The 14,291-nt window shown below is 52.9% G+C and overlaps 2 protein-coding genes across 2 annotated transcripts; both read left to right on the top strand.

Moving 5' to 3' along the window:
• The first annotated feature begins 183 nt into the window (after positions 1-183).
• On the top strand, positions 184-5,315 carry LOC136538134 (ER membrane protein complex subunit 8/9 homolog). Its single transcript, XM_066530111.1, has 4 exons — positions 184-657; positions 749-808; positions 4,167-4,333; positions 4,960-5,315. Exons 1-4 carry the CDS (start codon positions 283-285, stop codon positions 4,988-4,990), a joined length of 633 nt encoding a protein of 210 aa, XP_066386208.1. The 5' UTR covers positions 184-282; the 3' UTR covers positions 4,991-5,315.
• Positions 5,316-10,486: 5,171 nt separating this feature from the next.
• On the top strand, positions 10,487-13,056 carry LOC136536182 (uncharacterized). Its single transcript, XM_066528561.1, has 4 exons — positions 10,487-10,860; positions 10,943-11,369; positions 11,956-12,127; positions 12,833-13,056. The coding sequence occupies exons 1-4, from the start codon at positions 10,487-10,489 to the stop codon at positions 13,054-13,056; spliced, it is 1,197 nt and encodes a 398-aa protein (XP_066384658.1).
• The last annotated feature ends 1,235 nt before the right edge of the window (positions 13,057-14,291 follow it).

Here is a 14,291-nt window from a genome sequence, read left to right as displayed (position 1 = left end):
GCCCAGCTAGAATATTCACATTAAACTCGCCCTTTCCCCATGGGCCTGGCCCAGGTGATGCCGCGTACAAAGTAGCTGGGCCTGGCGCCTAAGACTGGTCCGCGGCCCTTTGCAACGGCCCAACAGACGCCCAGCGTCCTAGCCCAGGCCAGGCAGCCTGGGAGGCGGCACCGCTCGGCCGCTCCAGCAGTCCAGCTCCTCTGCTCCTACGACGCGCGACCAGACGCTCGCCCTCGCCAGTCGCCAAAAATCATCCTTCGATCCGAATCAGCGGCGGCGGAGATGGGCGCGGAGTGCCGGTATGAGCTGGCGCAGGCGGCGTACATCAAGCTGGCGCTGCACGCACTGAAGTACCCGGCGACCGCCGTCAACGGCCTCCTCGTCGGCCGCCTCGTCGAGCCTTCGTCCTCACCGGCCGTCGTCTCGGTTATCGACGCCGTGCCGCTGTCTCACCACCCGCACCACCTGCCGCTGCTCCCCACGCTCGAGCTCGCGCTCACCCTCGTCGAGGACCACTTCGCAACCCAGGGCGAAGGCCTCGCCGTCGTCGGATACTACCATGCCAACCCGCGCTGCGACGACACCGATCTCCCGCCAGTTGCCAAGCGCGTCGGGGACCATATCTTCCGATACTTCCCCCGCTCCGCCGTGTTGTTGGTGAGCTACGTTTCTTTCGTTCTTTTGATCTCCGATCTGCGCGGCTTAGGAGGGTGATGCAGATCTCATCTTTCTTTTATTGATTGGTTAGGTCGATAACAAGAAGCTGGAGGAGGCTGTCAAGGGGAAGTCTCGCGACCCGGTGGTTCAGGTACGTTTCCAAATCTTTCTCAAATATACCTTCAAGACTTTTTAATTGGCACCAGGAGATTAGCAGTGCTAAGACAGACACAGTACCCCAATATTAGTAGTGTTCTATGTTTATCGAGATGTTAGAGTTTACAGTGAGCTTGCAAGGGGTAGCCAAACTATAATTTGTTATTTTATTTTAGACGGATGGACCACAGGCCTGTTCCATTTTCCATTGAAACCAACTTCACGGCTGTTGTTAAAACTTGACAAGCCTTCCAAAAAATAGAGACTTGCATAGAGTAGAGTTGATTTGAGCAAAGCTGGGAAGATCATCATTTTGATATCAGATTTTTTTTAACTGAAACTATATTAGAGTTGGTTGCAGAATTGTTGTAGTAAAACCACATGATATTGTATTGATACAACAGATTGGCAATTTTTTAGTCTAGTTAGCAGGGTTTTTACTGCCTTACTGGTCCTTTGCTTATGATGCACAAGAATTGCAAGGGTATCAGGTTGCAAAGTAGACGTGCCCTAATTTTATGGTTACCAACAGGTTCATTATGCGATAGCTGAACATTTTTCCTTTGAACTGGTATCGCATCAAGGTTGTGTAGTTCAGACTCAGGAGGGTCCAAAAAGTTTGGAAACCTTCCATGGAGACTTGCTTGTAGTAAGCTTGATTTATGCAAGTTTGAAAAAATCATTTTGAAATAAGAGATATAAATGTTCCTGTTCATATTAAAACAAAGGACTATTTTATTTAGAGAACATTTATACTTAAACCACATGACATTGAACAGATGGCTGTAAAAAATGCACTGAACTGTAAAAAGTAAAAGTTGGTCATCCGTTGTTTAGACGAAAAGTGGGCTACATGGCTCATTAGTTGGGCTAAACGGCCATTTAATCAACTAATTGGCCATTTAGGCATAAACAGCTGACTGGCTTGTAGTGTTTACATGCCATCTAGTCAGCCTCAACAGGCATTTTGGTGAGCCATGTAAAATTGTAGACTGTACATGCAGACAGATTTTTTATTGCTGGGAATATTGGAGTGTAATATAATATATTGTCACTGTAGGTCTCTTAAGTAATCTGTTATTGAGCCTAGAATCTGTCTTGTATATGCCTACTACTATTGGGCGGTGATTTATGGCGCGTATATGATGGTGTTCTATGGTAGGTATTTATATTAACAGTGATATGGGAATTTCACCTAACCACCAGTTCATCGTTTGTTCCATTTCGCAACGAATTCACCACACAGCGGCCACTTGCTTTATTTTCACCATGTCACCCCACTGCTAGCATACAAGCAACATAGAAGAAAATCGAGGGCAAAGAATGGCTGTACATCCACATAACTTACACAGTTAACTTCCAAGATGCAATATATTCCCTTTAATAACATGAAAAATGCTATCTTGTCTAGTGCAGAATCAACAGTTAAAGCGATTATGTTTTGGCTATTATGCTATGAGATCTTACATACCTATGTAATATTGGATGAAGCTAGAACCAGGCTTTAAAAGGCAAGAAACTTCTAGAAGATAAACTAAAATAATTTTTATTTGCATATCCTTAAAGATTTTCAGTGTCACTTAATTGTTGTATGACATGACTTAAGAAGCAAATCTTGAGCAATATATATGCACTATAAGATCAAGAAGTGTCCTGGATTCAGCTTTATATGGTCACTCTAATTTGTTAAGCTTTGATTTTGAGCTGTATTTGTACAAAATACGCAAATGCACTAATTTTGTATCTTGACTTGATGAATTATTCTGGAAGGTGATATTCATATGAAGCACAAAGTGTTTATCCTGATATGCCTGAGTTACAGCAAAGTATATCAAAGATTAGTGTAGTTATCAATTCTAGTTTGTAGCATTGCCATGTGAAAATATCAAGACCATTTTTTTCTTCTTTTTTACGTTCTGCATATTTCGTCGATGACACTATGAATGTTCTGTATAAATGTTTGTAGTCTACCTTGATAATGCATGATTTCTGGCCTGAAGTTTGTTAGTGTTTCATAGTTAACCAGTACTAAAAAAAAAGGTCGTTCAAGACTTACAACAACAACAACAACAACAACAACAACAACAAAGCCTTTAAGTCCCAAACAAGTTGGGGTAGGCTAGAGTTGAAACCCAGCAGAAGCAATTAAGGTTTAGGCACGTGAATAGCTGTTTTCCGAGCACTCCTATCTAAGGCTAAGTCTTTGGGTATATTCCATCCTTTCAAGTCTTCTTTTATTGCCTCTACCCAAGTCAACTTCGGTCTTCCGCTGCCTCTCTTCACGTTACTATCCTGGCTTAGGATCCCACTACGCACCGGTGCCTCTGGAGGTCTCCGTTGGACATGTCCAAACCATCTCAACCGGTGTTGGACAAGCTTTTCTTCAATTGGTGCTACCCCTAATCTATCACGTATATCATCGTTCCGAACTCGACCCCTTCTTGTATGACCGCAAATCCAACGCAACATACGCATTTTCGCGACACTTATCTGTTGAACATGTCGTCTTTTCGTAGGCCAACATTCTGCACCATACAACATAGCAGGTCGAAACGTCGTCCTATAAAACTTTTCTTTTAGCTTCTGTGGTACCCTTTTGTCACATAGGACACCAGATGCTTGGCGCCACTTCATCCACCCTGCTTTGATTCTATGGCTAACATCTTCATCAATATCCCCGTCTCTCTGTAGCATTGATCCTAAATATCGAAAGGTATCATTCCTAGGCACTACTTGACCTTCCAAACTAATATCTTCCTCCTCCCGAGTAGTAGTGCCGAAGTCACATCTCATATACTCAGTTTTAGTTCTACTGAGTCTAAAACCTTTGGACTCCAAAGTCTCCCGCCATAACTCCAGTTTCTGATTCATTCTTGTCCGGCTTTCATCAACTAGCACTACATCATCCGCGAAAAGCATACACCAAGGGATGTCCCCTTGTATGTCCCTTGTGACCTCATCCATCACTAAGGCAAACAGATAAGGGCTCGAAACTGACCCTTGATGTAGTCCTATCCTAATCGGGAAGTCATCCGTGTCTCCATCACTTGTTCGAACACTAGTCACAACATTGTTGTACATGTCCTTAATGAGCCCGACGTACTTCGTTGGGACTTTATGTTTGTTGTTCAAGACTTAACGTGATAGAATATACTTGGCTTCATATCATTGAGTATTCTTACACGATCAGCTGCATGACCAGGCCCCTAAATTACTTATGAAAATAGCTAGAGTGGTCAATCTTAGTTACTTACAAAGCTGGTTCACATTGATCCAATGTTCTTGTAGAAATAATGTAGTTAGCTTGTTTTGATCTTGCATGGTTCATGACCCATAGTTAATGGCATATGCAGTTATACACCAGGGATTCATCAAAAAGTTGGCGTCAGGCTGGATCAGATGGAAGCAGTCAGCTGGTTCTGAAAGAACCTTCTACCAATGTTGTCCTAGCTGATCATGTTACAACAAAGAAATGGGAGAAAATTGTTGATTTCGACGACCACCTTGATGATATTAGCAAGTAAGTAAAATGCTTCCTTAACAGCACTTGGAGATTATGCCCAAAAAATGAAAAAGAGAGAAAATATTGGATAACATCTAGGAGAATCTTTGGGGTGGGGGTGGGGGGTTGTATTACATTTAAAACTGAATAAAATTCCATTCGCTGTCATGTGTAATGGTTTTCAACCATTTGATGGACAGCACTTTTGGCCAAGCAGTTTATAGTCATTTCTAGCCACAGGAGGGGACGTTTGTCCACATATCCTTTAGCAGCATTTGTGGTCGAGCAGCATAGGCTGAGAAGTCGTATCATGGGCATGAGACTACAAATTGCATGTCAATCTAGCTTTTAACCATCATTTGCACTTTTACTTTGAATACATGAGACCAATCTTTCCATATGTGTGATACAAATTGGCATCAAAGAGTGACGTTACCATAAGAAACTTGGAGGAAATTAGTGGGAAAATGAGACGAGCATTATAGCATCATTACTTCAGTTGTGTTGTCACATGGAAAAGACAAAAAACGGGACATTAACACGTAAATAAGTGAACCATAACATACCTGACTTTCACGCAGTTTCTTTTTTGTGTGCGTGAAGTTTTGCTGACGTTTCCTACAATAAAAAAATACGTTTTGCAGGGATTGGTTGAACCCAGGCCTCCTTGACTGAATTTTCACGATTGATCTCTCTATACTGTATTGGAACTTTGCTAGAAATGAGGTGGTGAAGCTCGTTCTGCTGTACTCTGGAGTCTGTACTTTGCTCAGTCGCAATGAGTTATAAGCATATATTTCAATTTAATGTAAACCAGTGATTTTGTAACAGTTACAGTTCAAAATGCTAAAATTGACGTTGAGATGATATATTTGAGTGGATTCATCCCTGCGGCATATTAATTATGCAAAGGCCTCGAGATTGTTCAACGATCATGACAATTATTATGACTTGTCAAAGGAAACTTCATAATATATAAATTTAAGAGGCTGTTTGGATCCTTTCATTTTGAAGCAATTGGAATCAAATCTTCAGAAAAAGAAAGGGAAAGAACAGGATTGGGTTGCCGCCCAGTGCAGCGGCTGCTCGCACTAGTTGATTTCGCAACAGTTTTACTGTTTCGATGATAACATAAATATAGCAATCTCCTACCATTTCTACTAAAATTATGACCACACGTTTGAAAAAAGAAGTATTAACAATAATGAGTCTCCTTCCATTGCATGATGAAACCTGTTGCGATACATTGCATGTTCCATGGAATTTCTGACAAAGCCACTGGCTTCAAACTCTGCATTTTTTGTACCTACGATTCCATTCTATTAGTACTCATTTAGGCCCATCAGCATTCAGCACCTGGTCTCAAGTCCCAACAAGCTTCTGTCCTTGGATTTCATAGATGATACTAGTGTCGTTGTTTCGGACCGGCGGGCCCTCAACCAACTAGTAAATTTGTACTGCGTGTTCTCAATCCCGGATGGTGATGTAAAGAGACACAAGGTTTATACTGGTTCGGGTGATGAGTACTCTACGTCCAGTTTGAGAGATCAATCTTGTATTTCTTGCACCGAAATGCTCGTAGTAGGGGGTTACAAGCAGGGCGAGAGAGGGAGCTAGTCCCAGGTCTCTACGTGGAGCGGCATGGATTGCTTGAGATGTTGATCTCAGGCAGCGGGGAAGCTCGAGCGTTCGTCTGTGTGTTTATGCGTGAGTTCGTTGCGTGGGCATAGGCCTAATCGTTCGTGTCTGATCCTAGGAACGGCCCAGGTCCCTCCTTTTTATAGTTGAAGGGGGGACAAGGGTGATACATTCGCTAGCTACACGGCGTCGTGCGGACGGAGGCGGCATGTCCGAGCCCTGTAGCCTGTTATTGTGGCGGCGTGGGCGACGGAGTGGTCTCGTCCTTGAAGTACTGGGGCGACGCGCCGGTCACATCCGATCCTGTGCGTCGTGGGAGCTCCAGTGTTATCTCGAAGTGGGCGTGGCGGTCGGCGTGCTGGTCACTGTGTGTTGACTGCGCGAGAAGCCGAGGCGTAGTTGGTGCCGAGGCCGAGCCATCGTGGGAGGCTCAGCAGACGTGAATCCCAGGGTTGCCGAGACCCTAAAGTGGATTGCCGAGGCTTGGAGGGAACAGTTGGTCTCGTATGCTGATTCCGAGGCTATGGTGACCCGGACTAGACTCCCCATGCCGCGTTGTCTCCGGGGCGGGGGTTACGTGGCACAGTGTAGTGCAGGCGCTGATCGTGGGCACAGCACCAGAACACAGTGGCCAGTAATCCCAGCCACGCCCTGTCCTGGTCGGTATGGCGTTGATACGACTTCTTGTCCCGTCGGCCACTCTGCGGTGTCGAGCCGTCGTCCGGCTGAGATTGCGGGAGTGGTTGACGCATTAATGGGACGTGACGCTCTATCGGGGAGCCCGATCGAGGCAGAAGCGACGGGTTATTGCCGAGCCGGCCTCGAACGATACGGAGAATCGTTGTCTCGTTCGAGGCTTTACGCGCGGGGCCTTGGGCGAGACGGAGAATTGGTTCCTTGTCGAGGCCTGCCGTGCGAGGCGGAGAGCCGGTGGGCTCGGACAATGCCGGAGGTCAACCGATGGTTTACCTTTTGGCTTTGTCTTTGATAGGGCTTAAGTGATTCTTTCGGTAAACGTTCGGGGTACCCCGTTTTATGGTACCCGACAGTAGCCCCCGAGCCTCAGGGAGAGCGTGAGCGCTCTTCTTGAGGTTTTGACGAGGCTTGACTTGCGGCTGCTCCTGGCGGACTAGTGTTTCGTACTTCGAGGCCTCGGTGGGTGCGCGCGAGCGCACCCGCCGGGTGTAGCCCCCGAGGCCATGGATTCGTTCCTCTAGGGTCTTTTTCTCACGTTGACCGAGGGATGTTATCGTATTTGCTGAGCCCACAAGTGCGAGTTCGGGTCGCGGGGTCTCGGCAAGATCGCAGGAAGAACCCCCCGAGCCTCTGCACAGAGCGAGAGGGCGATCAGGAGTCCTCCTGACTTTTTGTGCGACCCTCGCGCTTCCTTTTCGCTCGGAAGGAGGGGTGGAATATGCCAGGCTACCCTCGGTGGGCGCGAGCGGTGACACTTCTGGTGAGCTGTTATCGGGTAAGTCCGAGTGGAGGCCCGTGCCCCGTTCACTGGGGGTCGGCTAGCGGTCTAGAGACGCACTCCAAGAGTACTAGGGGGTTTCTCTAGTGGGTGCCGGGGCCATTCGCTGGGCCCCGGTGGCTCGGTGCCTCCCTACGGTGGGATCCCATTCAGAGACCTCCCTGCTGGTCTCGGACATGACTTAGGGCATCCCAAGCGTTTTGCTTGCTTAGGCCTTGGCCCCATGTGGGCTCGCCCGCGGTCGTCCCTAACTCTGTTGCCATAGGGCAGCTGTCGAAACCCTTAGGGGCCCAGCCTTCGAACCCCTAGACCGTAACGGGCTCGATGCCCTTTATCACGTCTTTTTGAGTCTTCAAGTGCAGGCTTGGGTCGCTTGTCTTTGTCTTGGGTGCAGGAGAAGCCCCCGAGCCTCCGCACGGAGCGAGAGGGCAGTTGAGGGTCCCCCTAACTTTTTTATTCGACCCTCGCACATCCTTTTTGTTCGGACGGAGGGGTTGTTTGCCGAGCCCACTCGTGTGCGAGCCTGGGTCACTAGGTCTCAGCAAAGCTACAGGAAGAGCCCCCGAGCCTCTGCACGGAGCGAGAGGGCGGTCAGGAGTTCCCCTGGCTTTTCTATACGCCCCTCGCGCGTGAGGGTTTGTTTACCGAGCCCCCCTCGGGTGCGAGCCTGGGTCACGAGGTCTCGGCATATCTGCAGGAAGAGCTCCCTAGCCTCTGCACGGAGCGAGAGGGTCGTCGGGAGTTCTCCTAGCTTTTTGAACGACCCTCGCGTGTCCTTTTTGCTCGGAAGGAGGGGTTGTTTTGCCGAGCCCCCTCGAATGCGAGCCTGGGTCGCTGGGTCTCGGTAAGGTTGCAGGAAGAGCCCCTTAGCCTCTGCATGGAGCAAGAGGGCCGTCAGGGGTTCCTCTGGCTTTTCGTACGACCCTCGCACTTCCTTTTCATTTGGAAGAAGGGATGGAATATGCCAAGCTACCCTCGATGGGCGCGAGTGGTGGCACTTCCGGTGAGCTGTTATCGGGTGAGTCCAAGTGGAGGCCCGTGCCTTGTTCACTGGGGGTCGGCTAGCGGTCTAGAGACGCACTCCAAGAGTACCAGAGAGTTTCTCTAGTGGGTGCCAGGGCCGTTCGCTGGGCCCCAGTGGCTCGGTGCCTCCCTACGGTGGGATCCCATTAGGAGACCTCCCTGCTGGTCTCGGACACGACTTAGGGCGTCCCAAGTGTTTTGCTTGCTTGGGCCTCGGCCCCGTGTGGGCTCGCCCACGGTCGTCCCTGACTTTGTTGCCCTGGGGCGGCTGTCGAAACCCTTAGGGACCCAGCCTTCGAACCCCTGGACCGTAATGGGCTCGGTGCCTAGTTCCTTCGTCTGAAAGGAATAGGGTGGGGGGATATCTCCCCTGTCGGCTCGACAACGGCTGGCGCGCCTTTTGAGGCAATTTTCTTGGGGAGGTGGAACGATGCCTGCTGCTGCAGCAGTCGGACACGACGTGGTGTCAGTGGATGGGATGTAACTGTTCCTGCGATTAACAAGGAAAAGGTGGGCTCGTGGGCGGTAAAATCGGATTGGGATTAACCACGCCGGATCTGAGGGAAACTTCCCCGATTTCGTCGCCCGTCTATTTCGCCTTCATCCTGCATAAATACGCAACGAGCCTCGCCCCTCCCCTCCTTACCTTGCCTACATTAGCTTTGCCGCCTTTGAGCCATCGCTAGAGCAGAGAGCCCCGGGAGGAAGAAGGGAGAGAGGCGAGCGGAGAGAGAGAGGGTGAGAGAGACTCACCGCCGTAGTCGAACCCTCCATCGCACTCATGGCCGGCGACATTGTTGTCATCGAGGCGGACCCTTAGGGTCCATCCAACGTCACCGTGGAGATGTTTCAGTCGCTCATCGACAGCGGACTTCTTCGTCCGGTTACCGACCCCAATAGGCCAGAGTGGATCGCTCCATCGGGTGAGCCGGAGCCGAGACCTCGCGACGGTTACGTCGTGAGCTTCATGTCTTTTCACAAGCACGGCCTCGGCCTTCTGGCAGACCGGTTCATGCAGGCGCTCCCGCACTACTATGGCGTGGAGCTCCACAACTTCAACCCTAATTCCATCGCGCAGGCGGCCATCTTCGTCGCTGTCTGCAAGGGGTATCTGGGGATTGCTCCCCATTGGGAGCTATGGCTCCACCTCTTCCGGGTGGGGCATACCACCAAGCCGACGGGTACGTCGGGCATGAGGAAGGCGGTGAGGGCCGGCGGCTGCACTCTCCAAGTGCGCCAGGACTGTCAACACCTCTACATCCCAGCCCAGCTCGCGTCAACCAATCGCCGATGGTACACGAGCTGGTTCTATCTTCGTAACGATGACGGTGGACTTCCTCCCTACACCGGGCGGATCGTGGGGAGCTGCCCGGAGAGGTGGAAGTATGGCGTCCCAAGGGAGGATCAGCCCAGGTTGTAGCCGCTCCTGGAGGGGCTAGAGAGGCTGTGGGACCGCGGCCTTTCTGCGGCTGTGGTCGTGGCCGCCTTCCACCGCCGGAGGGTGCTGCCGCTGATGGCTCGACGGCGGCGCCTGTTCGAGATGAGGCCGGATGAGCCAATCGAGGGCATCTGGATGTCTGCCTCCGCCCTTTCCAACGAGGAAATTCTTCACCGAGTGAGGGAGACGGTGGAGGCGAAGTTGAGGAGCGGTGGCCTGACCCCCTTCGCGATGCGCCCGTCGTGGGGGTTCCTCTCGCTGGTAAGTCACGTGCCGCTGCAGCCCCTGAGGCCTCCCCGTTTCTCATTGTTTCTTGTTCCCTTATCCGTGTTCGCCATTCCTACAGGGGATGAGAGATGTGCGAGCCTCCCCGCCGCCCATTCCCGAGGACGCAAGGCGGCAGGCGGCCAACCGGGCGCACGCCGAGGCGCAGAAAAGGCGGAAGGATGCTAAGGTGGTGAAGCGCACAAAGAAGATCCTTGCGCGTGAGGAACTAGAGAAGCACCGCCGATAGCAAAGGAAGGACGGTCTCCCGTTGGAGGCGTCCCCATCACCGTCGCTATCGACAGACTCCTCGGACGGAGATGATGAGGGCGAGATGGGGTGGGGTCCCCTGGACCATCTCCCTGACATCGGGGAGATAGTTCCCGGGGCATCGACAAGTAGCACGACGCTCCTAGGGGGAGGAGGAGGAGCTACCCCGGGGTCGGCAATCGCTCGCCTCGGGGCCGAGGCCGACACGCCTAAGATGTGGGCGCTGGGAAAGCGTGCCGTCAGCCCAGTGGGCTCGACGGCAGCGATGGAGCAGGTGGCGGCGGGGGCGACGCAACTGCCCCCGCAGAGGACCGAGGGGGCGCTGGGGTCCATCGAGGATCGGCCGGCGCCAGCAGATATAGAGGCTGTGCCTCTACCGCCGCCACCGCCTTTGCAGACGAGGGTCGCCGTGCCAAAGCGATTGCAGCCCCACTCGAGGTAAGCGTATTTTTGGCAGAGTGGCAGCGTTTTCTGTTTGTTCTTTAGTCTCGTGCTGACCCTATAAGTGTTTTGTCCTTAGCCGGAAGCGACCTGTGGAGGTGCCTACCTTGGCGCCCCTTAAGGCGCTCAAGGTGAACCTTGGCTCCACCGCCCACTGGGTGGCGGAGGCGCAAGCCGCCATACAACGTGGCGCGGCGTTGGCGAGGGCCAACCCGAAAGAGCCGGCCACCCAAGGAGGGGCTGCCGAGGCGATCCTGACACAGACGGGGGATGGAGCACCTCCGCCCCACGAGGGCGAGGCTCATGAGTCGGATGGGGCCGAGGTGCCCTCAGTTGCCGAGGCCACCGAGGTCGAGGCCCCCAGAGTCTCCGAGGCTAAGGCGACGGAGGTCGGGGCGCCTAGGACCGCCGAGGCCGCAGCGGCGGGCGTCGAAGCCCCCGCGACCACCGAGGCCATGATGGCGGAGGCCAGAACCCCTGGGACCACCGAGGCCGACGTGATCGTGGTGAGGCCATCAGCCTAGGAAGTGGAGATGAAGGCGATGGAGGCCTCGGTGGCACCCTTGGTTCAAGGCCCGCCGTCGTTGCGGGAGAGCGCCCGGGAGGTGGAGGTCCATCCGATCTCCACCGATGATACTTCCCGGGTGCAGGAGGTGGTCAACACCAAGGTGGCCGACGCCGTGGAACGGCCGGTTTCGACCCCGGGTGAGGGAAACTCGGCCCTCGTGCGGGTACGACCCGAGCCCCGCGGGTGGAATCACCCACATGTCCTGTGGCAGAGCCGGGATGACCCTGAGGGGGAGCCTCTGTTCGCCCTCGAGGACACAGCTGAGGGCGGGCGCTGGGACACCTTCGAGCAATACCGCTAGCTGGCGGAGCCGTCACTACGGACGACGCTGTCCGTGGTGGCCGACGATCTGCCCAGAGTCGCCCAGGTTCACGCTTTCTTTTCTCATGCGGTGTTGTCTTTTTCTGAGTTTTCTTGCAGTGAATGACCCCTATCTGCTTTCCTAGGAGCTCGAGACCCGGTCCCTTGGGAAGTCAGTCTTTCTCCAGCGGGAGATGGACGTCTGGGACCAACTCCAGTGGTAGAAGGGCCTGCTTGCCGACGCCAACGAGCTTCTGGCGGCGTGGAGCGCGGAGGTGGAGGACCTCCATCTTCGTTGTGCCGATGTGAAGGTCGAGGCGACCACGGCCCAGGAGCAGGTCACCCCTTTAGCGGCGCAGGTCAAGGAGTTGGAGGAGGAGCTGACCCGCGTCGCTGGTGATTGGGATGCCTTTAGGTCCTAGGCTGAAGAAGCGATGGCCTCAGGCAAGGTCCTTGCTGGGCAGCTAGGGGCGGAGCAGAGTGCGCACCAGCTGACGAAAGGCGCCTTGGATGAGGCCCTTATGGTGGCTGAGGCCTCCCGGACCGAGGCTATGGTCTAGAGGGGAAAGGCCGAGGGTGAGTCCTATTCCCCTCGTTTTATTCGCTTTTCTTGTGTTCGCCCCCCTAACTCCCCGGTGTGATGCAGAGCTGGGGAGAGAGGCTTCCAGGGCGGTCGAGGCTTCTCGGGTCGAGGCCCAGCGCCTAAAGGAGAAGGCCGAGGCTTCCCGTGTCGAGGCCCAGCACTGGGGAGAGAAAGCTGAGACCTCTCGGGTCGAGGCCCGATGTTGGGAGCAGAAGGCCAAGGGTGAGTCCCACAGGCTTCCATCCCTATTTGGCTTGTTTTCCTTTGCGCTCAACCCCACTCCGTTTCCTTTGGCGCAGAGTTGGAGGCGGAGGTCACCCGGGCAGCCGAGGCTTCCATCGCGGTGTAGGCGGTGCTCGAGACCGAGATCGGGGAGCACGACGCGCTGAAAGGTGCCGCCCATACCGCCTACGAGGCCCTGGAGGTCAAGGGGGTTCAGTCAGGCAGCTCCCTTGGGAGCTGTCTAATTGCGTTGAGCGGCCAAGTGCGCGAGCGGCTCCGAGGAGCGCTGCACACAGGTGTCAAGCGCGCGCTGGCCGTCATCGCCTCGCACTACATCGACGTTGACCTCCAGGCCATTAGCGATGGCTACGTCCTGCCCGACGATGACGAGGAGGCCGACGAGGCGGTCGTGAAGCTGATAGAGGCGATGGAGGGCCTCGGCACGACGCTGGCTAAGCTGTTTGAAGAGGAGGTGGTCCCTCCCCCGCTGTCCGCCAATGCTGGAGGCCCTGAGCCTTGACCTGGGCCCAAGAGGCCATGTAAATAGAATAGGGATTAACTTTGTTTCATAACGCTTGTGGCCGTCGAGGCCTTTTTTAAAGTACTCATGCATCTTAATCGTTTTCTTGTGTTTTCAAGCCTCTGCCCTCTGTTGTCTCTGATCAGATGTCTTTTGCAAAAAAAGCCCCCTTGGAACCTAAGCCGCCCCTTAGGTGAAAGGTGGTGAGGGAGTGTCATAGCCCAGAGGCGTAGGCCGTCTCACAACTCTACTGGCCTTCTGGCCCTGAGACAGACTTTTGGTCCTTGGGTTTTTTACAACCGATTCGTCAGAGCATGCTAGAAAGTTTTGGCGTAGGATTTTTTTCGAAAAACGACTAAACAATGGTGCGTGGGACTTAGGGGGGAATCCCCTATCTAGCCCCCGAGGGAGGCTCAGTTCTACAGAAGCAGAGCCATGTCTCCCTTGTGACGTTATCATAATGCCGAGGCCTTTGATGGGCTCGTGGGGTTTCTCGAAGAATTAGAACAACTGAAGAACGCTTCTTAATTGTATTTTGAGAAACAATGTATACAATGCTTGGAAATTTAAGGGTAAAAGCGACGTAGCTGTTCTATGTTCCAAGCGTTGTTGAGAATTTCGCCCTCCTTGGTGGCTAGCTTGTAGGTCCCGGGCTTTAGCACTTGGGCGACAATGTATGGTCCTTCCCACGGCGGGGTCAACTTGTGGTGGCCCTTATTGCTCTGCCTTAGCCTCAACACTAGGTCGCCTACCTTTAGGTCTCGGCTTCGAATGCATCGGGCCTGATAGCGCCGTAGGGCTTGCTGGTACTTGGCCGAATGTAGTAGCGCCACATCTTGGGCTTCCTCCAGTTGGTCGAGGGTGTCTTCGCGGGTGGTGCGGTTGCTTTGCTCGTTGTAGGCCTGTAGCCTCGAGGAACCATATTCCAAGTCAGTGGGGAGGACAACCTCGGCTCCATAGACCAGGAAGAAAGGTGTGAACCCCGTGGCTCGGCTTGGAGTGTTCCTCAGGCTCCAGATGACCGACGAGAGTTCAGCGAGCCATTTCTTGCCAAACTTCTTCAACCGGTTGTAAATTCTTGGCTTGAGGCCTTGTAGGATCATGCCGTTAGCATGTTCTACTTGGCCATTTATCCTTGGGTGTCCTACGGCCGACCAGGCCACATGGATGTGGTGGTCATTGCAGAATGTCAAGAATTTTTGGCCAGTGAACTGTGTCCTATTATCGGTGATGAT

This window comes from Miscanthus floridulus, chromosome 2, assembly GCF_019320115.1.
Source record: "Miscanthus floridulus cultivar M001 chromosome 2, ASM1932011v1, whole genome shotgun sequence".
NCBI lineage: Eukaryota > Viridiplantae > Streptophyta > Magnoliopsida > Poales > Poaceae > Miscanthus > Miscanthus floridulus.
This window is presented reverse-complemented; position numbering and strand designations above follow the sequence as displayed.